We start from the raw sequence: 25,653 nt of genomic DNA on the forward strand, positions 1-25,653 counted from the left end.
CTGAAGCGAACTTTCCCACTGAAAGTAATGGAAAGTGGATTAATCCGTTCCAGACGGGTCCGCGGAGTACTTAAACTGAAAGTACTCAAACCAAAGCGTACTTAAACCGAGGTATGACTGTAGTAACATCTAGTAGTCTACCTTCTGCATTCTGAACTAGATGCAATTTCAAAATAGTGTGGAGCACTATTCTTCAACCTTTTCAGACCTAGGGCCCACTCTTAACCAAAACAAGCCTCTCTGATCATATATTTGCATGGTGGCACAGCTCCTGCTGTGACCCACCTCAGATCAGGCCATGACCACCTAGTGGGCCCTGATCCACCCGTTGCAAGACGGGTGGCGTAGAGCACATTACAATAATCTAACCTGGAGATTATAAGAGTATGGATTGCTGAGGCTATGCTATCCTGAAATCAAAAGAAGGTAAAATATCATGTGTGATAAGCAATGCTTTCTAATGAGCTCACATTATAGCAGTTTTCCCCACTCTAGATCCTCTTGGTTTTGACTCCTGAATCACTGCCCTGCTTCTGACGTCCTTGCATGCAAAAATAAAACCTTATTATTTCCTTCCCATTCCCCCCAGGTTTTCCGCTTGCTCCATTTCTGCCTTGTCCTGGGCTTCCTGAAAGGATTTCCTCTGCAAGCAGACAAAAGGATCTGCTGAGAAACATCCACGCTGTTGTTTTGAAAGGGTAGAAAAGAAAGTGTTCAGGATCTTTGAGCTTTAAAATAAAATTAGACTGTAGCGTGACATTACACTGTGTGTATGCAAACCCAAATTAGCTAGTCTTTCAGTGTGATAATGGTACATTTTACATTTATAGCCCCATACTGCCCAATTCCCACCTCATTAAATTTTCACACTAGCCTAACCTGTACCAACTTAAGTGGATATTTTTAAAATCAGTGCAGCAAGTTCAAGATCACGCATACATCACAGCATAAACAATATTTACAAATTATTTGTAAAGGATATTCATTTACACTACGCTTTTGAACTTCTATTATTACTCTTATAAACATTGCACAAGTTTCTAATCCTGAAGTAAAAACAAACAAATAAAATTAGTTTCAAGTTATTTTGATTTTCTTTCAGCAGTTGACATTTAGGTTTCATGCCTTCCTATCTCTCAGTCATAACAAAAAAGAATTACCATAAACCCATCGGGGTCCCAACTTTTGGAGAGGGAGGGTTTTTTCTTTGCTGTTTAATAAACTGAAACTGCTCCTTCGCTTTTTGACTATCAACTAGATGGAACTAAGAACCAAGTGCTGCACTGACTCTTCAAAAGCCCTCAGAAGAATGAAGTGGGCATTTAAAATGCTAATTGTTCAATCTATCTAGATGCAAACATTTAACAACTTACATAAAACATGGCAATCTGCACTGATTGTTCAATACATCCCTAATTCTTGTTGTTGTATACTTGCTATTGTATAATCTTTGAAGGCTGTACAATATTACCTGCTTCTCTGAAAATAAGACACCTTCTTATATTTATTTTCCCTCACAAAACAACAACAACACTATGGCTTATTCTCAGGGGAAGTCTTATTTTTTTCGTCCTCCTCCTCCTCCTTCCGTGGCCGGCATTGCTGCTGTGCCTATCACCATGTCTTATTTTTGGGGTATGGCTTATATTCCTTGAATGCTTAAATATCCTGCTATGGCTTATTTTATGGCTACGTCTTAAAATAGGGGAAACAGGGTTAGATGGGGCATGGCTATGAGGGGGCATGGTTCTGACTATCATGAAGCAACCCAGCCTTTCTGAATTTACCATTATATTACTGATACCGTATCAACAAACACTTATACAGTGCAACAGAATATCTTGCCAGATCAGCATTTAAAAACAGGCTATCTTAAAAAAAAAAAGTCTTCCGTTGATGCCAAAAAATGACAGAGATTGCATCAGGGGAGCTTCCCCATGGAGTGAGTTGCCAGAGACGAAACGCCATAATGAAAAAGGCCACCCCCTGCCTCCCCACAGACAATGGGCTTCAGGGGTGGTGCAGAAGGGCCTCGGCAGGGGTGGGGGGAAGAGGTCACTCAGGTTTCTGGGAAGTAGTTTGAAGCATCCAAGGCAGCAAGGGGGAAAGGGCAGTGCCCTTTTATAGAGCACCATGTGAAAGAGTACCCTTTGGACTTCAACAATGCACAGAGCTCAGTACGGTGGGTGAAAAGAGGAGCCTAAGAGGTTCTGGATCCAGTGTCTACAATTTTGCATATGGCTCCAAACAAGCCTGGCATAGGGCGGCACACCATGGTAATATTAACAGCCCAAACTAAAAATACCTCTTTCCAGGAAGTGTGTGGTGTGATGTAAAACAGTCTGTTTCACACCCGGAAGACTCAGGTCTAGACATTCCCAGAACTTTGAAGGCCTTTGCAGGCTGAATAAGCAAAAGAGGCTGTAACAGCAAAGCACTGTGTACTGGGTCACTGCTTTTAGTTTAAAGTTCCCATTGGAAGTTTGCTGAGTACATTTTAAACTGTTGCCCTTTAACATGATTTCAAATGATCTCATCTTTCAAATTAACATGTTTTTTCATTAGATACACATGTATAAAAGAGGTAGAAGGTCATTTGAAATATTTGATGTAATCTCAAAGCTATTTGAAGGCAGATTATCCACCAGAATCTAATAAACTTTAAAGTACATTGCATTGTGATTAATATGCTACCTCGGTATGAATATGAATATTTCCCACTAACAACAGCCGTTTAATGAGGAAAAACACTCAGGCTTGGGGAAAAAGTCCATTTGCCAAATAGAGAACTAGCTACAGTTTTACAGGGCTGGGTTGAAAATGCTTGTTTTCCCTTCTGATTCACTCTAAACAGAAGGCAAAAACTAAAACACACTTTTATCAGCTAATTAACCAAGATGTCACAGTATCCTTGTTGGGATGGGTGACTTGTAATTATTTTAAGAACTGGATACTAATGTCAACACAAGTCATATCCATACCTGTAAACCAGCTCCTTTCCTGCCTATCAACATTGGCTAATCCTAATCTGTTTTAGATGGTCTGGAGACCTCTAACCATCCCAGAGGAAAACCTAGTAAGGGTGTTGGTAAGAGGTTGCCTGACAGGGTGGGGGTGGGCCTGCATACTTTCTGCTAGTTCCAAGATCTCTTATCCCTTCCACTCTTTTTACAACACTTGGTTATATCTTTATTTTTACTCTGCTGACAGTTTATCTGGGCATTCTGCAGAATGCAATATTGCTGAAAGCCAACCACTCGCTATTTTAAGAAGACAAGGAGCCAATGAAGTCCTAACAGCAGGAATGCTCCCTAACCACAGTCACTAGCAAATCTCAGAGTTTACCATTTATGCAAATATCCATTGTTAGTGGAGATTTCAAAACGGTATTGAGGTAGTTTCCTTCCTAGGAGTAGCAGGTCACTTCACCTGCAAATGAATTATTTAGTTGATAAGGAAGGAGTTTGGATTGATTACTTTAATGACTCACCCTACTCTGAATAATTTTTATCAAATTGGAGCCAGCCAAATGTTAATTTCCAGTTTGCCACCTCTTCAGCATTAGAGTAGCAGCTAATTGAAATGCTATTTTGTTTTTCCTTTAACATGCCTGAAATTTGATTGTTCTACTGGACAACTCTTTGCTTAATCATGTTTCCATTGCCCCCGAGTTGTTAAAATTCATGGCAAATGGGAAAGCCTTCTGTAGATGCTAGACAGGTCGCATCTGGCACAAATGCAAAGGTGGTCAGGTGGCAGATTAGAAAGATTAGATTTCCTCTGTGTAACAATGAATGTGTGTGTCATTCAACGGTGAATTCCTGCCTGCGAATATCTTCCTGCTTGGACATTTTATTTATTTCAGGTATTTATATACTGTTTAATGTTCAGAATTTCTAAGCACATTGCATTAAAAAAAACAACAACCAAAAACACCATACAAAGATATAAAGGACAGGTGAATGGGTGGCAATTAAGTCAGAGTAAATTTTACTTCAAATAATAGGTAACACATCCTGTCAGCCTCCTCCTCCTTTCCCTTTGGAGAACTCACCAGGGAGGAAGATACCAAGCAAGCCTGTGCTGGGGTGGGGGAAAGGTGGCGGTCCATCGGACAGCACTTTGACAATGGCTCCTCCAACCCCGATTCTCTTCAATATGATGTGGACAGCTTTATGAGCCATACATGTACCCCCTCCATGACTCTCTTATTCGGTTAGTGTCACAGACCAGTCTGCAGTATTGTATTTTGATAAATGTTTCGTTTTTCTGGAGTCCCTGGTTGGCTGCTTGTCCCATCTTCTCACTGGGACTCGCTTTGAGAATCCTAAGGAGCAAGAACCAACAGCTCTGTTCTCCCCAGGGAAGCCTGCCTGGCACTGACTTTGTCATTCTTCTGCTGCCAGGAGAAGATGCTCTTGTTTCTCCTGGGCGTTTGGGGCAGGGCTAATGGTCTTGCTTTGGGTCATTTATTTGTTGTGTTCATTCTTATGTCAGTGTAGTGGTCACTTTATGTTGTTGAATGGCTGTTTTGTGGATGAAGGCTTTTACTATGTATTTTTGTTTTAATGTATATTTTATTGTATATTATATTTTGTATGCCATTCTCCCCGTAAAACACTTTGGGACGTATTCTGGTAGCCTGAAGCAGCATGAATCGAATTGAGCTGAAAGCTGCAAAATATATCAGTTTGGCAGGAAACTGGAAAATAAGTTTGAAGGTAATTTTCAAGATGATCAAACTCTATTAATTAACTTGATTGCATTCATGAAGTAATATTTAGTATATTTCAGGAGCACCATAAAATACACTACCGAACTAAGGAGAAATAAAAGTGATGTGATGAATCAGCCCCAGACGAGGAAGTCAAGCTGCCCTGAAGACATAGATTTATCTGGTAAGGGTCAGGACATCTGCGGTACAGTGAAATTAATCCAGTTACAGTCATGGGTTGCAGTCTCAAAGCATACTATACAGATAAGTACATGCTAAATTTGTAGGTGCCCTGAACTAATATACTTTCCACCAGTGGAGTTATGTTATTTTAAAAGCCAAATAGTTCCAGACGCAGCTCACATCCTCCCTAAGAAGCACCATGTAGCAAGCAGGAGCAGCTACTGCCTACCAGTCAGTTGAGGCAAGCTAGCAAACACATTTTTTGTAACTCAAAGGCCCCTTTTGATTGTATTATTAATAAACAGCTGGCATTTGTGGTCACTAACTGCCTCAGGTCTCCATATGTCTCCAGCCTGATTTCCTTACAAGGTGGGAGAATAAAACAATAATAAAGAGCTTTGTATTTTAACAAGTTCTTTTCATCCAAACACATCTGAAGCTCCCTTTTTGTGTTACTCATGTGAAGGCGCAAATCTTGTTGAAAGAGTGTTGCACCCTTAGCACTAAACCTAATGTTCTGTGGTTTTCTTGGCCCCTTCCTGATGCTGTCTATGTGTAGAGGGAAGGTTTGAAAGGGCACATAGGTGGTCTCTGAAGGGATGCACAGGCTGCCAAACATGCATAAGTGGTCCGTGTAAGCTTGACTCCAGCATGCTTAGAGTTCCAGGTAAAGAAGACAGCCTACATGCATAGAGGTTTATGCTGTAGCAAACAGTGTTTAGTCATGAAGATCACACTGAAAAATCATTTGGGCCATAATGGAACAAGAATCTCAAGAGAATTTGTTGTTGTTTTTAAAGAGATAAATAGTGTAGGAAGAGGCACCCCACCTCATTTATTACTTAAAGCAAATGGTCCATTCTGGTTTTAAAATCCTCCAAATACAAGGCACTGTTTTAAGCAGATTACATCAGTAAGCAAACATTTACCATGCATATTGCCTCCCCAATTTATTATTAAAATTGCCAAAGGTACATCAAATGCATTGAAGGGGAAAGTGGTTCAGTGGAAATGTTCTGTTGGAAGGGCTAACAGGAAAAGGGAAAGAGGCCCCCGTCTAGAAAGAAAAGGGGAGGAAGCATCTAGATCAGGCATGTCAAACCTGCGGCCCTCCAGATGTTTTGGCCTACAACTCCCATGATCCCTAGCTAGCAGGACCAGTGGTTGGGGAAGATGGGAATTGTAGTCCAAAACATTTGGAGGGCCGCAGGTTTGACATGCCTGATCTAGATGCACAAGATACTGCTTATTGGCCCAATGTGTTCAGAAAAGAATCTTCCTCAGGAGCACCACACAATATTCTGTGCTATTCAGGTTTCCTCCCCCTTTTAATGAAACCTAAACATGAAAACAATGGACACAATCCAGCCAAAGTCATGTATTTTAGGACCCACTCAGATTAAGTTCAGCATCTGCTTAACTTGAGCAGATCATGCCCAAATAGGGTTAGTTGAGTACTGACTACTGTATACTGTACTGTATATGGATTAAATGGCAACAACAGTGCATCATCTACAAGGTTTATTTGAGATCAGCTGAGTTGCCTAATGTAATATTCTTGGAACACTCAAAGCAATATTCTTCATTTATCAAATCAGCACATTTCTTCTACTGCCTTGCAATGCATTTCAGCACAGTCATTTAGTGTGCCAAAAATATTGGGAGCTAGTTTTTACCAATTGCACTCTGTAGAAAAGCCAATATTATTTTTTAATTTTTAGAATCCATGTGATCTCTCTCCAAAGGATGATCTCATCCAGTTATAAGCAACTCCCTATGAAAATATCCACCATAAAATGATTCAAACTGCTTCTAGTCAGCACACTATGGAATTTACATAATAAACTGAATTCACCATAATTTATTATTAGATTTCAAGTGCCTTACAATGGAAGGTAGACATTGTTAGTGTCATGGCTCCCCTGGGGGGGGGGAATCTGTGAGCATACAGATTAGATGTAAATTAATGTAACACAGCAATGATGTATGGAGAAAAGGAATAGCAGAATCTGCAGTTTCCTACCCACTGCACCATATTTTCACTGAGACAGGGCCGGCCCAAGGCATTTTGCTGCCTGAGGCAAATAACAAGATGGCACCCCCTTCCTCCATTTCCCATATAGAAGCCAATTAGGCTGTGTATTCACCATACATTTAAAGCACACACTCCTAAAGAATCATGGGTATTGTAGTTTCTTAAGGGGGCTGAGATCCAGTGCTGCCCAGCAAGGACTGGGGTATTTTAGGGGAAGTTTTGTTGGGAGTTTTTGCTGTTGTTACTGATATTAACTTGATGGGTCTATGGACCGTAATAAAGATTGTTGTTGTTGTTAACTGATATTACCTTTTTGCATCTTTATTTTTACATGGAAATTGTTCAGTTTGGTTATGTAGTTTTTAATGTGTTTTATTTATTTTTATGACTACTTTGCTATATTTGTAATTATGCAAATATTTTCATATTGTAAGCCACCTTGAACACTGTTTTAACTGTGGAAAGGCGGCGTACAAATAAAAAGATGATGGTGAGTGCTTTTTTTTCAGGGGGCACTCAAAGGTACGCAGTACTGACATCTCTTTTTTTGTTGTCAAAAAGTGTGGCACTTACTGTAACAACTTCATGGTGAGTACCGGCACCTATTTTTCTAGGGAAAAACTGTAGTTCAGTTTCCAGAATTATTTAAATGTATGGTGTATATACAGCCTTAGACTGAATCTTATTTCAATATTGGCAATGGGACACCAATCTCCACTGCACCTGACGGCACTAGAGTAGCTTAGAGTGTTGCAGGCAGGTCATGTGATACACATAGCTCTGCCTGCTCCATACCCTTGGTACCGTCTCACTCTGCCACTGATCAATGATCAAAGCTGGAGGTGATGTGCCAAACTGTGTCTCTCCAGTATATGCAATGTGAGTGGGTATGCCTTCTTTTACCCTGTTTCACAGTGCCAGATACTCTTGGGACGACAGCCTTTTTTGACAGGTAGGTAGCCGTGTTGGTCTGATGCAGTCAAAACAAAATAAGAAAATCCTTTCAGTAGCACCTTAGAGACCAACTAAGTTTGTCATAGGCATGAGCTTTCGTGTGCATGCACACTTCTTCAGATACACTGAAACAGAAGTCACCAGACCCTTATGTATAGTCAGAGGGTGGGGAGGGGTATTACTCAGAAGGGTGGTGGGAATGGGTGATTGGCTGATAGGAGTGGTAAACTGTAGGATAAGTGGATTGCAGAGGGTTCTTAATTCTAAGACCCTTGGGTATGATGTCCAGGTTCTTGCATTTACCTGGACATCATCCCCAAGCAATTAAGAACCCTGATTTGAATCTTCCTGTGGTCCTTCATAACTAGAAGAGCCTCTTTGCTTCCAAAGAAAGCCCTTGGGTGTGAAGATGGGCAAGGTGAAGTGCCGGAGGGGATAGGACTTGCCAGGAGTGAACACCCAAGAGGGCTTTGGTCTTTGCAAAGATGGATGGATAAGTTTGTGATGTGATAAATGAATCAACTACCGGTATCTGCCAGCTAAGAACCTCAGATGATGATTTGACTGACATGTTCTGTCTTTTAACACATCCCCTAGCAATTCCTGTTGTTTAAGATACTCTCACAGGGACTAAACCACCTTCGTGTCCCACAGAGGGACAATCATCTATCTGCAATCACAACCTTGTACCTCAATATTGTCAACATTGATTGGCAGAGGTTTCCCAGGGTTTCAGAGAGGAGATATTCTCAGCCCTACCTGGAAATGCTGGGGATTGCACCAGGAATCTGGTCTCATCAGGACCATAAACCAGGGTTGGTCGGTCTCTGGTTGCTCCATTTGCCTTGGAGACCTTGGCTGAGAGATGGAGCTATGAATCAGAAGATTGCTGATTTGAATCTTACTCTTGCCATGAACTCACTTGATGGCCTTGGGCAAACCACACTTTCCATCTTCAGCAACATGGGGAGATAATAATACTGACTTTGTCTTACAGGATTGTTGTAAGGTTTACAACTAGATAATGCACATGAAGCACTTCAAACACTTGAAAGTGTCATACAAGTGTTCAGCATTCTTATTATCTTCTCTCTACAGACAGAAGAGTCTCTTAAGAACTCTAAAGAACACAATAACACTCTTAGGGTTCAGAAGACCTGGCAATCCTACACCTTCTTGAGATGGCAGTCCATTCTACATCAGAATGAAAGCTTGTTTTCAAGCCTTTCCTGGTACACTGTTCCTCCATTTTCACATAGGGCCAACTTCAGACAAATGCCTCTCTGAGAAACATCGATGAGGATTATACCATCTTGCAAAATCATGCACAAATCAACCCTTCTCACTACATTGGGGAGTTTTGAACAGTGCTTTACTTAGGAAGGTTTATTATGGCTAAAAATAGAAAGATCTCCCATGCTCTTTTCCCCAACCCTCTTTAGAAGATAATAGACACACTGCGGTGTTTCAATGCAACAATATTGTAAGAAAAAGCTCTTATTGTAGGAAAACAGTTATTCTCTTTTTTTAAAAAAATCATGCTTTCTATCTTTGCATTCTGCAATGCATTTAAAGCAAAGGTCAAAGTGTTATTGTGATCAAAGAGTATCCGAAGAGGAAATGACTCAATGAACCTGCTGTGTTATAAGACCCACACATATATAAAATAACATATATTAAAGTGTAAACTTTGCAGGATTTGGATTTGACCTTTAAAAACTTGAAACAGTAACTCTATTTAAGAATTAAAACCAGGGGTAAAGAGACCCTGAATCTAAGTGACCTTTGAAACCAAATGTAGGTTATTTTTAAACCTATTGAAAACACCAGTGGATGAGCAGGGTTTAAATCTAGCTCAGCATTCCCCAGGAAGGGGTTTATATGGGGGATCCTAACCCCGTCAAATTTGGCCTGCAAGGTTGATAAAGATACAGTGGTACCTCGACTTACGAATGACTCGACAACCAATTTTTTCGACTTACGAATGGGGCAAATGGCCGCACGCTTACGAATTTCTCGACATCCAAACGGAAACCGTGGCGGTTTTAGATAGGGTTTTTCTGACTTACGAATTTTTAGATGGGGTTGCTTCAACTTACGAATTTTTCCGTTTCCAATGCATTCCTATGGGAAATCGCGTTTCCAATGGCGCTTTTCGACTTACAAATTTTTCGACCTACGAAGGGGCCTTTGGAACGGATTAAATTCATAAGTCGAGGCACCACTGTATTTAGAAAAATGTTTCTTAATATGTTCTGCTCTGGGTATTATGAAATGTATTAGATTCATAAACAATACTTATTTCACTTCTGTTTCAAACCCCCCCCCAAAAAAATCAACAAGGCACTTTCTTTTAGGAGAATGTGCCCCCGTCCCCAATGCTTGATTAGATGTACTGCATTCAGCTGAGTACATGCAAGGCATGAATGATCCATGTAGACCAGAGGTGGGAGGCTTTTTTTTCAGCCCAAGAGCTGCAATTCCTTCTGGGGAACTTTCTGAGGGTGTCATGTCAGAATCCAGATGGCAGAGGCAACAGCGGGAAGAGCAATGAACGTATATTTTACCATTGAGAGAGTGGGCTTGTTTACTTACTTACACACACACACACACACACACACACACACACCCTCTGTATCCACCATCCTGACAAGCAAGAGGCACTGTCAAATTTCAAGGACACATTCCAACCAAGCAAAAGCACTTGGGGTGCAAAGGTGGGGCATTAAGGGGTGCAGCCCAGGGAAAATTCTGAGGGCCAGATAGACAAGCCTGGCAGGCCTCCTTTGGCCACTGAGCCGGAGTTTCCCCATCCTTGATGTAAACAAGCTGAGGAGCATCTGTTTTGGGGGAGGGTGTTGCCTCTGTCATTGTATTGGACTGGATTGTAGGAAGGACAGTTATGCTAGTTCAAATTATTCAAGATGAAAAAAATGTGTCAATAGCACATGCTATTCTGCTTACATAAATACAATAACAGAAACACATGGTTGTGTTAAACATCGAAACAGAGATGATGAAATCCAAACACTATTGAATAAATACTGATGCACATTGTGTATTTTTATTTCCTTTCTGGTCTGGTAAACAGATGAAATAACCTTCCACACTTATATAATGTTGCTATTTGAATCTTGTCTTTGTATTCAAGAGAGGAATGGCCACAGTTCCCAGCTGTTGAAGCAAGCAAGCATGGGGCAAAACCCTTGTCATTTTTTGGTGGCCTAGAGATGGTACTCAGTACAATGGAATCCAGCTTTTTTGGAGGAGAGGAGGGAGGGCGGGGAAGCCTTTCCTGTTTTTCTGCCAGTTGTCAAACCACCACCACCACCAAGCAAAGCCACTGTCTTCCCAACTGCTAGACAGCCTTATGAATGTCTGTATTTATGCCACCTACATATTCATTCCAAATAAAGCCCTTTACAGATGTTCTTTCCATCCAGCATGCATTCGGTGGCAGGCTCTGTGCCTGATCTACACACATTCATCTGAACATCAGAAGAGAGTGTATGTGTGGGTTGGCCATCTTCAGACATTCAAACAGATGTGTGTAGGTTGAGAAAGATCCTGATGCTACAATGTCATTCCACAACAGGCCTGCTTATAACTGGGATGGCAACGTATAAGTCCTCTGTTTTGAAGGTGTGCTCTACCGTATTTGAGGAATGTCCAGTTTGCTTTAAAGATAGTTTTAAGTCTGCTTTAAAATCTGCTTTAAAGATAGTGGACCATAAAAAGGGAGAGCAGGATCCTTGAAATTGTCTATCAACAGTTAGCAGCACCTGATCAGCAGAGACAACAGGCACACAAGTTTTCCCCAGTATAGTGAAGTGTATGTATCATCTAATCAAATTATATTGTCTCAATTTGTGACTGTTCGTATAATTTATCATATGTAATTTTTATGCAAATTGTTGTCCTCTTTTTTGGATGATGCACATCCTCTGTTTTGGCAACGCATAAGTGGGCAACCCTAGTTTATACTACACAGAGATACTGCTAGCATCAAAACTTGATTCTCAGAGTTTTGCAGCGAGATAATTGTTACAATATTATTTTAAAATGTTATAAAAATATTCCACAAAGGGCTTTTCAATTTCCCCCTACATTTCCATTTATCGCCTGACATTTTTTATTTTTTCTGCTTTTACCACTGGGATTCTGCTCTGGTATGAGATTTCCTCCACCCCCAAGAGTTGGTAACCATATGACATCACTAGGCTGGGCCTTGTGATATCACCAGGCCATGGAATGCTGCTGGCTCAGCAGCCATGCTTAGGAGTGGCAAATCCATGCTTAGGAGTGGCAAATCCAGATAAAGTTGAAAGGAAGGAATTTCTGAACCACAGAAGACATCTGCAGTTATGAGACAGCTGCTGCTAAGATTGCAGAAGCATTTGCAGACATTGTCAGGAGAAACGTAGAAACTGGGTCACTTAAAAAAAACCCAAAACAACACCCTACCAGGCTGACCTGCCAGCAATTTGAAGTGAAAATCATTAACAAGGCTTTTTCAGCATGAACATTTGTTCTGTTAAGGTAATTGCACAGGAAACATCCAACGGCAGCATAGTTTACTTCTGAATATTTACCTGTAACCAAAGTCCTGATTTTGTAAAAAAATGAGCAGCATACCTGTGAATATTTAAAATAGCTGTCCAAAAATGAGCTCTAGTTCAAAATTTCTGAAAACAAAGACATAATATGGAATATAACTAAGGAAAGCCTTCTCACTCAGAAGGTATGATTCACCATCTTTCTGTTCTATAATATTTCAAACAAGTCAAAAAAGTTTTTATATTGAAAATACATACCGGTAGTCATAAATAATCTAATATTTCAATCTGAAGGTTAATATAATCCCACCAGTCAGCCTGCAAAGAAAGATCAACTGTGGTTTCTGTAAGAAAGCCCTTATTAATAGCTCCCTTTCCAGCTTATTGATGAGCTGGATAGGAAACACCACTACCATCAGCATGTTTTTTTACTGAATTACTTAAAACACACACATACACAAGACAAATGGTTTGCTAATGTATTTCTAACATACATTCTTTCAATACAGTGAGTTCAAAACTAAAAAAGGAATGGAGATTTAATATGTGTCTTCTCAACATTTTCATTTAAACTGCAAATGGACCGATAGGACATCATAATACACAAGCATATACTTCAAAGAAAATCATTACAACCCATATTAATATAAAACTAGCAACAAATTATGCTCTGCATTCATAGCAGAGCCCACAAATCTTGGCAGGACTTGGGAGCAAACCACTTGTCTATAAGCCAACAAGGTGAAGCTTTCATGCTCCCTGCTCAACAGGTTCCTTGCTTGCCGATTTTCACAAAGAACAACAACCAGTATACCGTATGCATGAGTGTAGCAACCCATCCTCTAATGCTGTGTACAAGGATAGCCTCATACCATTTTGCAATGTGTTTTGTTGTCGTTTTCTTAAATCCTCCAATGGTGTATACCGGAGGCTTTCCCCATAGTCACAAGAATTAAATTTCTAATCACTGGTGATAAAAATTAATCAGATCATCAGGATACAAAATAAGACTTTTTATTTCTTTATAACTGAATTATTAATAATAAAATCTGCCTCTCCAGAAACTCACACTTATTATTCATGAAAGCAGAAAGTGGGCATGCTTTTTCCTTCTTCTCAACAACTTATTCCTATATTTATATTCAAAACATTACCCACAAATACTTGTGCTTTGTGAATGAAAAATAAACCTCGTATCACCAGGTATGCTGTTGGAAATTTTCTCAAAATCTCTATTAAGTATAATTGCATACTGAATATTTTATGCAGGGTACAACCTCATCTTTCGGAATAGCCTGAGAGACATCCAGACTTGCCCAGTCATCAGTAGCTTACCAAGACAAGCACGCTGTTTACAAATGTTTTCGTATAATAGGTCTACGTAGAATACAATACATTCAAACAACATGTTCTGGATAAATGGGAGAAGCCGGAGTGGATAGACAGAAAGAGAAAAAGAGAGCCAGCAAATGAATAGACCCACCTTAAAATATTCAGAAATAATTAAAAGAATGAGATTAGAAGAAAAGACAACATGTTGGAGATGTAAACACCCAAAAGAAGATATGCTACATACAGTGGTACCTTGGGTTACAAACACTTCGGGTTACAGACTCTGCTAACCCAGAAGTAGTACCTCAGGCTAAGAACTTTGCTTCAGGATGAGAACAGAAATCGCGCACCGGTGGCACGACGGCAGCAGGAGGCCCCATTAGCTAAAGTGCTACCTCAGGTTAAGAATGGTTTCAGGTTAAGAATGGACCTCCGGAACGAATTAAGTTTGTAATCAGAGGTACAACTGTATTTAGAATGGACCAGTAATACAAATATTTGGGAGATTAACACTAAGTAAGATTAATGAAGATGAAGATTCTATGATAGTTACTTCATAAACCACTTAGAGGCTTTATTACAATCAAGTGGTATATGTATAATGTTTTGTAAATAAATGTTATATTTTTAGATTGGAGACTATTAAAAGCAGCTAAAAGTTTAAACATGCAGAATTGGAAGAATTGGCAGCTAATGAATTGGGAAATTTGCCTCTAGGAAAATGATCAAATTGGAGAAGTTAGCTTTTTCAATCAAAAAGAGTAATGTGGAGTTTGGTGCAGCCAAAATAAGAAGGATTTAGCAAACCCTCATCAGTTGAGAAGTGGACGGCTAAATCCTGTTTCTGCTACAAGCACTTGTTTGTGCAGCGAAGGCAGAATTGAACCCCACCCACCTCACATCACAAGTGACACCAGCTGTTTGACAGGTGGAAAATGGAAATCACGGGGTGGGGGCAAGATTAGCTCATAGCCAGAGGTTTCCCTACTCCTGCTTTAGGGATCCCCACCCCATGTTTGAAGCCTCCTCATGCCTACTTATATCTCATTCTTGTGCATGGATGATGCTGTGTACGGTACAATCCACACTTGGAGAGCAACAGTTCTTTACCCAGTTCTACATATGGGAGGCTAGTAGCAAGCCCATTCACCTAGGGGCAGATGCAGGCTTAGAGCACAACACTTGATACATGAAGCCTGCATGATGCCCCTACATTCTGAATTGTAGCATCCGCTAGGGCAGGCATCCCCAAACTCCAGCCCTCCAGATGTTCTGGCCTACAACTCCCATGATCCCTAGCTAACAGGACCAGTGGTCAGGGAAGATGGGAATTGTAGTCCAAAACATCTGGAGGGCCGAAGTTTGGGGGTGCCTGCTCTAGGGTATCCCAAAGCTGTAGCCGTCCCAAATATGGAACTGCAAAAAGCTCACAAAGAGGAACCAGAAATATTTCGCAAAAATTTGATAGTGGTTGTTAGAAAGTCAACATCAGTGCATCACAGTAATTAGCTATTAAAGCCCTCTTTGTTGTAACTAAAACGAAGCAACAGGCAACTTCACAACTAAAAAAAGAAAGCTGAATATTTTAAAAATCAATCCGGTACCTGATAGCTTCATAAGAAGTTCGGATGCTGCTTTGACAGACATGTCCTGCTGTAATACATTCGCCGGCACTTCTTGTGGCTTGGGATTCTCCTCGGGAAGGCTTGGGGCAGACGTTTCAGGCTCAGGACTAAAAACGTAAGTAGATTTAGGAAAAGTGGAACTTGCATTTTCCTCATCTTTCGGTTCATCTTTCACTTTAAATGTAGGAGGCAAGGGTTCTTTTTGATTTGCAGCTGTTAACAGAAGGGGAGGAAAGGGTTCAGTGAAGTGCGTAAATGTATAATCAGAAGACAGCAAGTTCACAAGAGTCATGGGGAACAGTTTGATGGTGCAGGGCAGGGAACTCTACACAGAAAACCAAATTGGGCAGGCTTCAGGAGGCAACTAGTACTGATAAATTCCTGCACAAAATCCTACACAAGAGGCAACCAGATAGCTGATGCCTTCTGAATGCCAACCCAAGAATATATTTTCTGATGCAGTCTGAGGGAAGAAGCACTAATTCATCCCACTGGTTAATCTATTGGAATTGCAAAAAGTTAGGATCCTCACTAGGTAGTAATGCTTCAAGCTACCTTTGGAGTTCTGTTGCATCCATGAAGCAACACTACATCATTTTAAAAAATATATCTTTGTCAGGTTTTGGGACAATGCAGATAAGTGTCTCACAGAACAACAGAGGGAGCTCCCCACCGCCCAAGCCCATAGGATTCCTCAAATAATGCCTGCAGTGGCAGGATATGCAGCTTGCTCCAATCAGACATATAGCTGCTGTCTAGCCCTGGCACTTTTCCCTTTCTTTAATTACATCCTTTCTATTTTGCTCATTTGCAGAGAAGCCTGCAGTGCATCGATCTGGGCCAAAACAAGATGGGTGGGTGGGGACAGAGTTCAATTTTGAAGAAAAGGCTGATAGGGAACTATCCTCAGGCTCCATCGAAGTTGTTGCTGTTGTTCATATTATAATAAATGGAAATACTCTCCTAAAACATTGCTAGTAAATTTCGGAAGCCCACTAAATAAAACATCATCGCCTGCTGCTTTATGGGCTGGAACTCTTTTAAGTATCGCAGTGCTGGTCAAATGTACAATTCCACACGCTATTTTGGATACACATTGCTCTGATCAATGAGTTTAATCTCGTCCTTTAGCATAACATCTTTCCCCTTGTGTGGCATTGACATATCTACCAAGTTTACATTTTCATCTTTCAGATATTTTTTTCATTCCTTCAGTGACTTTATAACATGTTGCTAGGTAACAGTGCACACAAGTCAGGTTTCAGGACCTTTCGTTAAAACACTATAAAATAAGCGCATGAGCCTTTTTTGCATGAAAAATGCACATTGGGGGCCTTTACTATTCCTGTCTGTTGAACACTAAAGATCAATTTCTAAATAAAAAACATGAAGAGTGAGACTGTATTCTGTCTGTATTCTGTTCTCCTCTTCCCACCAAAATGCTTCTTGTTGCCTTTCTTTCAGCCACCACAGGCTCTCCAAGTCAGTAGAGGTAAGGTTGAAAAGTTACTGAATGCATGGCATATATTTAAGCAGTGTTATTCTAAAATGCCAGAACAGTGGCACAAATTGGTTACAAACCTTTGGATTTGTGTTTGAAAAAGGGGTAAGGGATATCAGTGTGTTCCTACCGTAATTCTAAACATCTATCAGTTCCTCATAATTTTAAGTCAGTATAATCCAATGCATGTTTACTTGGAAGTAAATCCCAAGACTGCACTTACTCCCTAGGAAGTGTGCCTCTTAGAAATCTAGTAGAAATGATATCGGCCTACAACTCCCATCAGCCTAAATCAGCATGGCTAATGGGCAGGGATTATGGAAGCCTCGATGACAACATATTGGCTACCCTTTCTATAAGCCCACTCTTCTCTACATTCCTCCCCGTCTTCAGTGCAGCAGATGGCTCTTCAGTGAAGGAACCTTTCAGTGTTGACACACCTGTTATGGAATGCTCTCCCAAGAGAGGCTTTCCCCTTTCCCTTCACCAAGTCCGAGGTTTTTCAGAAAAAGTCTGAAGTACTATATATAATAAAAATATTTTTTTATTTATACCCCGCCCTTCCCGATTTGAAAACTGGGCTCAGGACGGCTAACAGCAAACACAAACATTGATTAAAAGCGACTTACAAAACAGCTTAAAAACAGCATAAAATACAACGTAAGTATAGCATCCATGTCAATAAAATTCAAAAACTTCAGGGTCATTTTTTGGGGGGAAACCCAGCCTAGTAAACGACAAGTAATCACCAGGGCTAACTGGCCAAGTTTGGTCCTGCTAGGGCAGGGGTCAGCAAACTTTTTCAGCAGGGGGCCGGTCCACGTCCCTCAGACCTTGTGGGGGGCCGGACTATATTTTGGGGAAAAAATGAATTCCTATGCCCCACAAATAACCCAGAGATGCATTTTAAATAAAAGGACACATTCTACTCATGTAAAAACACCAGACAGGACCCACAAATAGCCCAGAGATCCATTTTAAATAAAAGGACACATTCTACTCATGTAAAAACATGCTGATTCCCGGACCGTCCGCGGGCCAGATTTAGAAGACGGTTGGGCTGCATCCGGCCCCCGGGCCTTAGTTTGGGGACCCCTGTGCTAGGGCCAGCAAGGAGACCAGGGAAGAGTTTAAATGTGGGGTCCCAAAAGGGGTTCTTCATAGAAAAAGGAAAGGGAAAGGGAAAAGGAAATAGAGGGAATGACTACTAGCAATAGTCATAATAAATGGCATATCTGCATATTCAATTGCATCAGCACCAAAAAAGAAAAATAAAATTATTTTTTCCAGATCCTCATGGATCCACTAGGAAGATTATTAATTGTTACTATTTGCCGGGGGGGCGCTAAACATTTGGGGAGGAAGCATTAATAGGTGTGTGTGTCAATCTGAACCTATTCTGTGGTTTATTACTGTATATAAGTTTATATACTGTATATAAGAAAACTGACATAACTCTAATAGGACAGGAGACCCTCCATGATGAACTCTGGTGACCTTGGTACAAGTCTGATTCCAGCCTCATCTCCTGAAGGGCATTCAAGAAATTCTGAGTCCCTCAGACCTGGCATAAAGGTCACATGTAAATTCACTTGCCAGTACAGCCTATTTACCACCTGAATGGGGGCCATCAAGATAATTTGAAGGCAAGGAGCAAACAAAGGGTGACCAGTTTAGACATCATGCACTAGGATGATATCCTTTCAAACTCCTAATTTGCAACATGGGAAACATAAGAAATGGGCAGGAAACTCTGAAAGAAAGACAATAAGAACTGCTGGAACTGCTCACCTCAAGGCCCCCTTCCCCCACTAAGATGCAATAGCAATAAATATTATAACACACCTGGATTTTCAGGAGTTAGTTAGGTTCTCCCAGTTCCATTGAAAGCAACTCACACAGCGCTCCCAAGGAATCAGCACAAATCCATTTAGCTTAAGGACAGGTATACTCCTCCCCCCCCCATTTCTTAACTTACTATTAGGGTGAGTCCTGCTGGCCAAAATTGTCATGTTCACTTTTGTAGGCTTTTGAGAATACTCAGCGATTTTTTCCACTCTTTAGGTGTGTAGGTGTTGTACGGGTTGTGGCCTGCTTAAATTGTAATTTTTCTGTCTGAAGCAGCATTTGTATCTTCTGTCATTTTCATTTCATAATAAACCAAGCTTTCTTTATTCCTTTTGTGTAAGAACTTCTTATGGGCATAGGGTTGATAAACGGATGCATGTTATAAGTCCAGCAAAAGATCCTAAATTTCTCGTTATGGTGTGTGTATGAATACATGTGAGTGCTGGACACGCACATCAGTTCAAACACATACTGTAACAGAAGGGAAGTTTCAGAGTTTTACACTCTTTTTTGAACACAAACCTGTAAGTGAAGACGGTCAAAATGACAGACCCCTAACATGGCAAGAAGCAGAGTTGCAAAATATTCTGCACATCACTCAGCAAGAGCATCATGATGAGTGATTCCCAGTGCTGGCACCCTGCCAAACTGGTCAACACTTTAGTTATGTGATCACACCAGTGATTTAACTGCCTGCTGTCATGGTCCCACAAGACATTTGGGCATCAGTGCAGCTGCATAGCTAATGCATAACAATTTAGGGCAAATTATCATGTCCTTTTGAATGCTCTGATACAAAAACTGGAATCACATTATTAATTTCCAGAGGAATGTGCTGCATTAGTCTATTCTGCAACAAAACCAACCATGTTAGCCTAATAATAATAATAATAAATTTATACCATGTCGTTCCCGATTTGAAAACCGGGCTCAGGACGGCTAACAGCAAACATAAACATTTATTTAAAAACAGCATAAAATACAACATAAATGTAGCATCCATGTCAATAAAATTCAAAAAATTCAGGGTCATTTTTTTTGGGGGGGGGGAACCCAGTTTAGTAAACACCAAGTGATCGCTAGGGCTAACTGGCCAAGTTTGGTCCTGCTAGGGCCAGCAAGGAGACCAGGGAAGAGTTTAAATGTGGGGTCCCAGAAGGGTTTCTTCATAGAAGAAGGAAAGGGAAAAGGGAATGGAGGATCAGGCTAATTCAAATTGAAGACCAGGCGGAATAGCTCTATCTTACAGGCCCTGCGGAAGGAGATCAAGTCCTGCAGGGCCCTAGTCTCATGGGACAGAGCATTCCACCAGGTTGGAGCCATCACTGAAAAAGCCCTGGCCCCGGTGGAGGATAATCTGGCTTCTTTAGGGCGCAGGACCCTTAAGCTATTATTATTCATGGACTTTAGAATCCTCTGCGGGACATACCAGGAGAGGCAGTACCATAAGTACGAGGGTCCTAGGCCGCATAGGGCTTTAAAGGTCAAAACCAACACCTTAAACCAGATGCAATATTCCCCCGGGAGCCAGTGTAGCTGGTAGAGCACTTTAAAGCTGGTAGAGCACTTTATAGCACTTTAAAGAGGTAAAGGTACCCCTGACCATTAGGTCCAGTTGTGGACGACTCTGGGGTTGCGGCGCTCATCTTGCTCTATAGGTTGAGAGACCCGGCGTTTGTCCACAGACAGCTTTTCCAGGTCATGTGGCCAGCATGACTAAGCGGCTTCTGGCGAACCAGAGCAGTGCACAGAAATGCCATTTACCTTCCTGCCAGAGTGGTACCTATTTATCTACTTGCACTTGACGTGCTTTCGAACTGCTAGGTGGGCAGGAACTGGGACCGAACAATGGGAGTTCACTCCATCGCGGGGATTCGAACCTCCGACCTTCTGATCGGCAAGCCCTAGGCTCTGTGGTTTAGACTAGCAAATTAAACATGGCATGAGCTTTCATGGATTAAGAGCCAAATTTCATCAGAGAGGGACAATAGAGAAGTAGGGCCACTTCATCAGCTCTGCTGAGAAGTCTGATCCATTCCTGTTATCTGTCAATAGCTGTTCCATAAAGCTGCAGTGAGGGAGATAGGAGAAGCAGAGGCACACCATCAGCTCTCTTGAGAAACCTGCTCTATCCAGTTTTCCCACTCCAACTATCAACTTGTAACAGCCATTCCCATCAGGTTGCAGTGGGCCATTCCCATCAGGTTGCTGATGGCCACTCCATCAGCTCAGCTGAGATAATAGCAACTTTTGGCTCCTCCTCTCCTTGAAATCTTTCCATTGCAACTGGTCATTATAAGAACTTTGTAATCAAGGGAGTAATCCCAACCAAGATGGGATGAGCCAGGTTGGAAGTCCATGATCCTGGTTCAGGTGGAGATACACTTAGCAGGTGCTCCTTAAAAGGAGTGTGGCAAGGGGTGATGGAGCAGGGGAGACTTACCACTAAGCCCAATTCCTTTCAGGTCAGTCACATGATCTTGGAAATTTCACTGGAAAAAGGGTGCTGTCTGCTTTAAAGGCTTGTTTTCCCTCTGCTGGTCTCAGGCCAACTCAGCTGGCAGTAGACCCACTCCAGAGCTAAGTCAGGAATAGGGATAAATTTCACTGGAATAATTTATCCTGTGAATTACACATGCTTCCTATAATTTGGATTGCTCTGCCCCTATAAATGCTTGAATTTGTTTTTTCTCTCCCAATTCTTTTTCCTTTTGCGTTGCATCATTGGATTGTAAGCCTAAAGGCAGGGACTGTTTTATTACTGATCTTTGTAAGGCTCTGAAAACCTTTTCAGCTGAAATAAAAACACCTGAAATAAATATATAAATTTGTTAGCCTTGAAAGTGCTCCAGGATTCCTTGTTGTTGTTGCACTGTTAATGTAAATGCAAGGTGGGGAGACACCTGAGACCCATTGCCTCAAAATATAAAACAGGGACATAAAACTGAGGTGTCTTATATGAGTTGAGGAACTTCAGCCCACATCTCAAATACCCAAGAGTTGAGATGCTTGAAGAATTCAATCTTTGCCACTCACTATATGAAGTAACCTGATCCACACTCCTTAGATTCATGTGGAGATTGAAACTTAAGTATTGACTTCTCTGAATATTGCATGACAGTTCTCAGTAGTTTTTATTCTAAATTTATTTGGAATATTTCCAACCTGCTCTCTGTTAACTATAATCCCAGAGTGTGCTAAAACATAATGCACAATAATTCTAATCATGGGCATATTTACTTGGGACTCAATTCTATTGACCTTGGAGTCTCTGTGACCCTAGTTCCTGGTAACTTATTCTGAGAGTTAAATATGTCTTAAAACTTGTGTTTAAATACACACTTTGAAAGGATTTAACAGGGTGGCATAGTGAGTAAAAACATGGAAAAAGGGATGCAGACCAGAAGCAGAGTTTTGTCATCCTTACCTGAGAGCTTCATGAGAAAATCTGATGCCATCTTGACAGAGATGTCCTGGCTGAAAAGTGCCGACGCTGTATTGGTCACAAAGTCAATGGAGTCTTTTAGCTTTGTGTTGTTGGTGATTCTGTCAACAACACTGAGAGCGAAGGTTGGGGTGGAGGTGCTCCTGTCATCTTTGGGCTCTTCTTTAATTAGCAGAGGTGGGACAGTAGATCCAGCCACCTCAGGAGTTTTAGAGGCGGCCGCAGTCCCTGCGTGGTCTGTTGCCCCATCCATCTGCTGCCCCATTCTGGAGTTGTCACTTAGCAATGGCGACCCCTTGATATCCATTTCTGGGATCTCTTCCTTCACTTTGGCTTCTGTCCTCAGGAAGTGCTGGTGGCAGCGCATGTGGAGTTTGAGGCTGAAGTGGCGAGAGGAGGTAAATGGGCATAGCTGGCACTGAAATGTCTCTCCCCGGTCTTGATGTTGGTGAACCTGATTAAGCGGTTGATGATTAAGTAACAGTGACAACAACACCAACAATGTCTCTCAAATAGCAGAAACTTATTTCAAGCAAATACTGTGCATATCTCCTACTGGCTGCCTTCCTGCCTCCTTAGTGCTTATAGAGCTCAGTACATTTTATTTGCACATCTCAAAAGACCTTAACAAAGGAGGTCAGTATGATGAGCTCAGATTGACTCTCCCGTCTATATGTGACAATTTAATGATGAATATTTCACAGTGCACATCTTTGTTCAGAGGTCACGGGTTAAAAGTCACAGAATTATTCAAGAGCAAGCTGCAAAGCACACTGCTTCTCAGATTAGTTCCAAAAGCAAGTATGTCCTGTTATACACACTGTGTGTGTGTGTGTGTGTGTGTGTGTGAGAGAGAGAGAGAGAGAGAGAGAGAGAGAGAGAGAGAGAGAGAGAGAGAGAGAGAGAGTTTATACACTGTAGGAAATAAAGACTAGGTCATAAGGACTGATTCATTGGAAATTATATAAGTTCCAAGGAATCAGTCCTTATGACCTAGTCTTTATTCCCTACAGTGTATAAAACCCTAAGAACTCCATCCTTGGGCACATTTACTTGTGAATAAATTCCATTGACCTTAGTGTATCTGTATCCCCAGTTCATGAGTTCTGTTGCTGCTGCCTTTCCAGTGGATGGAAGCCAGCATCTAAATCATGTTGGAGGAGGGGGAGGAACATACACAGCAGGGCTGGCATCTTTGCCAAGCTATGCCAGTGCAACATCTGCTCTGGCCACTAGGTAGGTAGACCAACTAAGTTTTTATTTTGGTATGAGCTTTCGTGTGCATGCACACTTCTTCAGACACCATGCACACGAAAGCTCATACCAAAATAAAAACTTAGTTGGTCTTTAAGGTGCTACTGAAGGATTGTTTTTATTTTACTTCGACCCAGACCAACACGGCTACCTACCTGCATTTGAAGTGGTTTGCAAAGCTCATAACTGAAGTGGTTTGAAGTGGTTTGCAAAGCTCATAACTGCAAACTGATTGCTTGCTCATGGTTTAATAAATCACAACCATGATTGGACATCTCATATATATATAATGCTACACTCACATACCCAAAGGGAGACTGCATGGAGATATTGAAATCCTAGGCCTTCGCATATAGAACATGCCTTACATATTTGGGTTTCTGATAGCAGTTTAGTTAATCTATGCCTTGTATTACAGGCATCTCTGCAATGATACACCTTCATCATAACTGCTCTGTACTTGGCACTTTATTCAGGGATGGGAAACCTGTGGCCCATCAGATGTTGTTGGACTACAACTCCCATCATATTTATATCCAAATATAAACTAGTTCCTGAGATCATTAAGGTTTCTATTCCTATAGCTGCAAAACACTGTATTAAAAACAAATTTAGAGAGTGGGACCTTTTGTTAACTAGATGTCATCTTCAAACTATGCAATTTTCATCCTTTTATTGTTGTTTTAAATCTGATCATCACCTTCCAGATTACTTTTCTGAAATATCTGTTGGTGCAATCGAGAAAGCATTAACTGCACTAAGCTTCCAAACTATGTCCACAGTATATTTAGAGGGGAGATAAGTTAGAATATCTGTAAATTGTTGTTTATGTAATAGTGGCCAGGGAGATATTGAAGATGTTCACTATGTATTATATTGTTCCACTATAATTTCCCCAAGGACAGGTTTTTGAAAGAGATTCTTCAGACACTTTCCTTTTTAAAACAGTAGGGGGGATTGGTTATTTACTGATTGATAGGGATAAATCTGAGCTCAATTGGTAGAGCATGGCCTCTTAAATCTCAGGGTCATGTGTTCAAGCACCATGTTGGGTGAAAGATTCCTGCATTGCAGGGGGTTGGACTGGATGACTCTTGTGGTCCCTTCCAACTCTATAATTCCATGACTCTGTATAAAGTTTCTATGTTTACTCTAGTGGCTCAATGGAACAGACAAAAATATGTCGCACAAAACAGGGTCCAACATGCTGGAGTTGAGCTATGTTAAAAATGTATCCATCAACTTGATTGTTTGTAGTGTGATAATCAATGGTTTTTAGCAAAAAAATCTGACTCTTTGATGGGCTGACTATTGGCCATTCTGGCTGGGCTCATAGAGGTTGGAATCAAACATCATTTGGAGGGCCATGAGTTTCCCATCTCATGGATAATTACATTTTTGTCCTTATAAATGTTATAAGTGATGTATAGCTGTATGTACTAACTAGACCAAGGCTCTTATCAAGAAAAGCTTGGCACAGACCGATATTCTGTGTTCATTTAGGCACAAACATTTCACAGGGGACCTCTCTGAAAAATTATTGCGAAGCTTAGCTGCATGTATACAATCCCTTGCATGCAAGCAAATGGGTTTCCTGGATGGTGGCCAAACACTGGAAAGTAGTTGTTATAGATAGCAAGAAGGCTACTGCTTTCACTGCCCAACCCCTGTGCTGGAGAAAACTAATCCATAAAAATGGCACTAGTAAAAAAACAAAAAACCCAACCACCATGCTGGATTTTGTAACGAGTGGGGTTTTTAAAGAACTGCAATGACCTCGTAGACTGGATTTCTTCAATTACGAGTATCCACTGACCTTACCTTCATGTGCGATTTTAGATTGTCCTTGCGTGCACAGCGAAATGGACACAAAGGGCATTGATGGCTTTTTAAGCCTGTATGTATAACCATGTGTCGCTTCCAGTAGCTCTTCCTTTTTATCACTAGGCCACAGATTGGACACTGGAAAGGTTTCCCACCTTCTTCTTCAGAGGCTTAGGATAAGGAGCAATAAGAAAGAAAACATCATTAAATTGTAGTGAACGTCTCTGCCTCTATCTAAATACAGTTTTGCAAATTTTATCTCTCTCCTGTGGAAATACCCCTTGGATGCTTTCCCTTAATGTTTTCATTCATCTCTGGGTACAGAACTTTTAGAACGTTGAATAATCGTTTCCCTGGAATGGGGATCCTATGGGTCCAATGA

At 41.1% G+C, this 25,653-nt stretch overlaps 1 protein-coding gene across 3 annotated transcripts in view; it reads right to left on the reverse strand.

Annotated features, from left to right (window-relative positions):
• Positions 1–25,653, reverse strand: part of ZNF827 (zinc finger protein 827) — a 113,757-nt gene that overhangs the window by 45,940 nt on the left and 42,164 nt on the right. For all 3 annotated transcript variants that reach the window (XM_060278635.1, XM_060278636.1, XM_035111673.2), the window contains exons 3-5: positions 25,269–25,441; positions 22,176–22,647; positions 15,379–15,612 (exon numbers count right to left, since the gene is read on the reverse strand). In XM_060278635.1, coding sequence (XP_060134618.1) covers positions 15,379–15,612; positions 22,176–22,647; positions 25,269–25,441 — 879 coding nt within the window. The remainder of the gene's footprint in view (positions 1–15,378; positions 15,613–22,175; positions 22,648–25,268; positions 25,442–25,653) is intronic.

This window comes from Zootoca vivipara, chromosome 9 (genome assembly GCF_963506605.1).
Source record: "Zootoca vivipara chromosome 9, rZooViv1.1, whole genome shotgun sequence".
Lineage (NCBI taxonomy): Eukaryota > Metazoa > Chordata > Lepidosauria > Squamata > Lacertidae > Zootoca > Zootoca vivipara.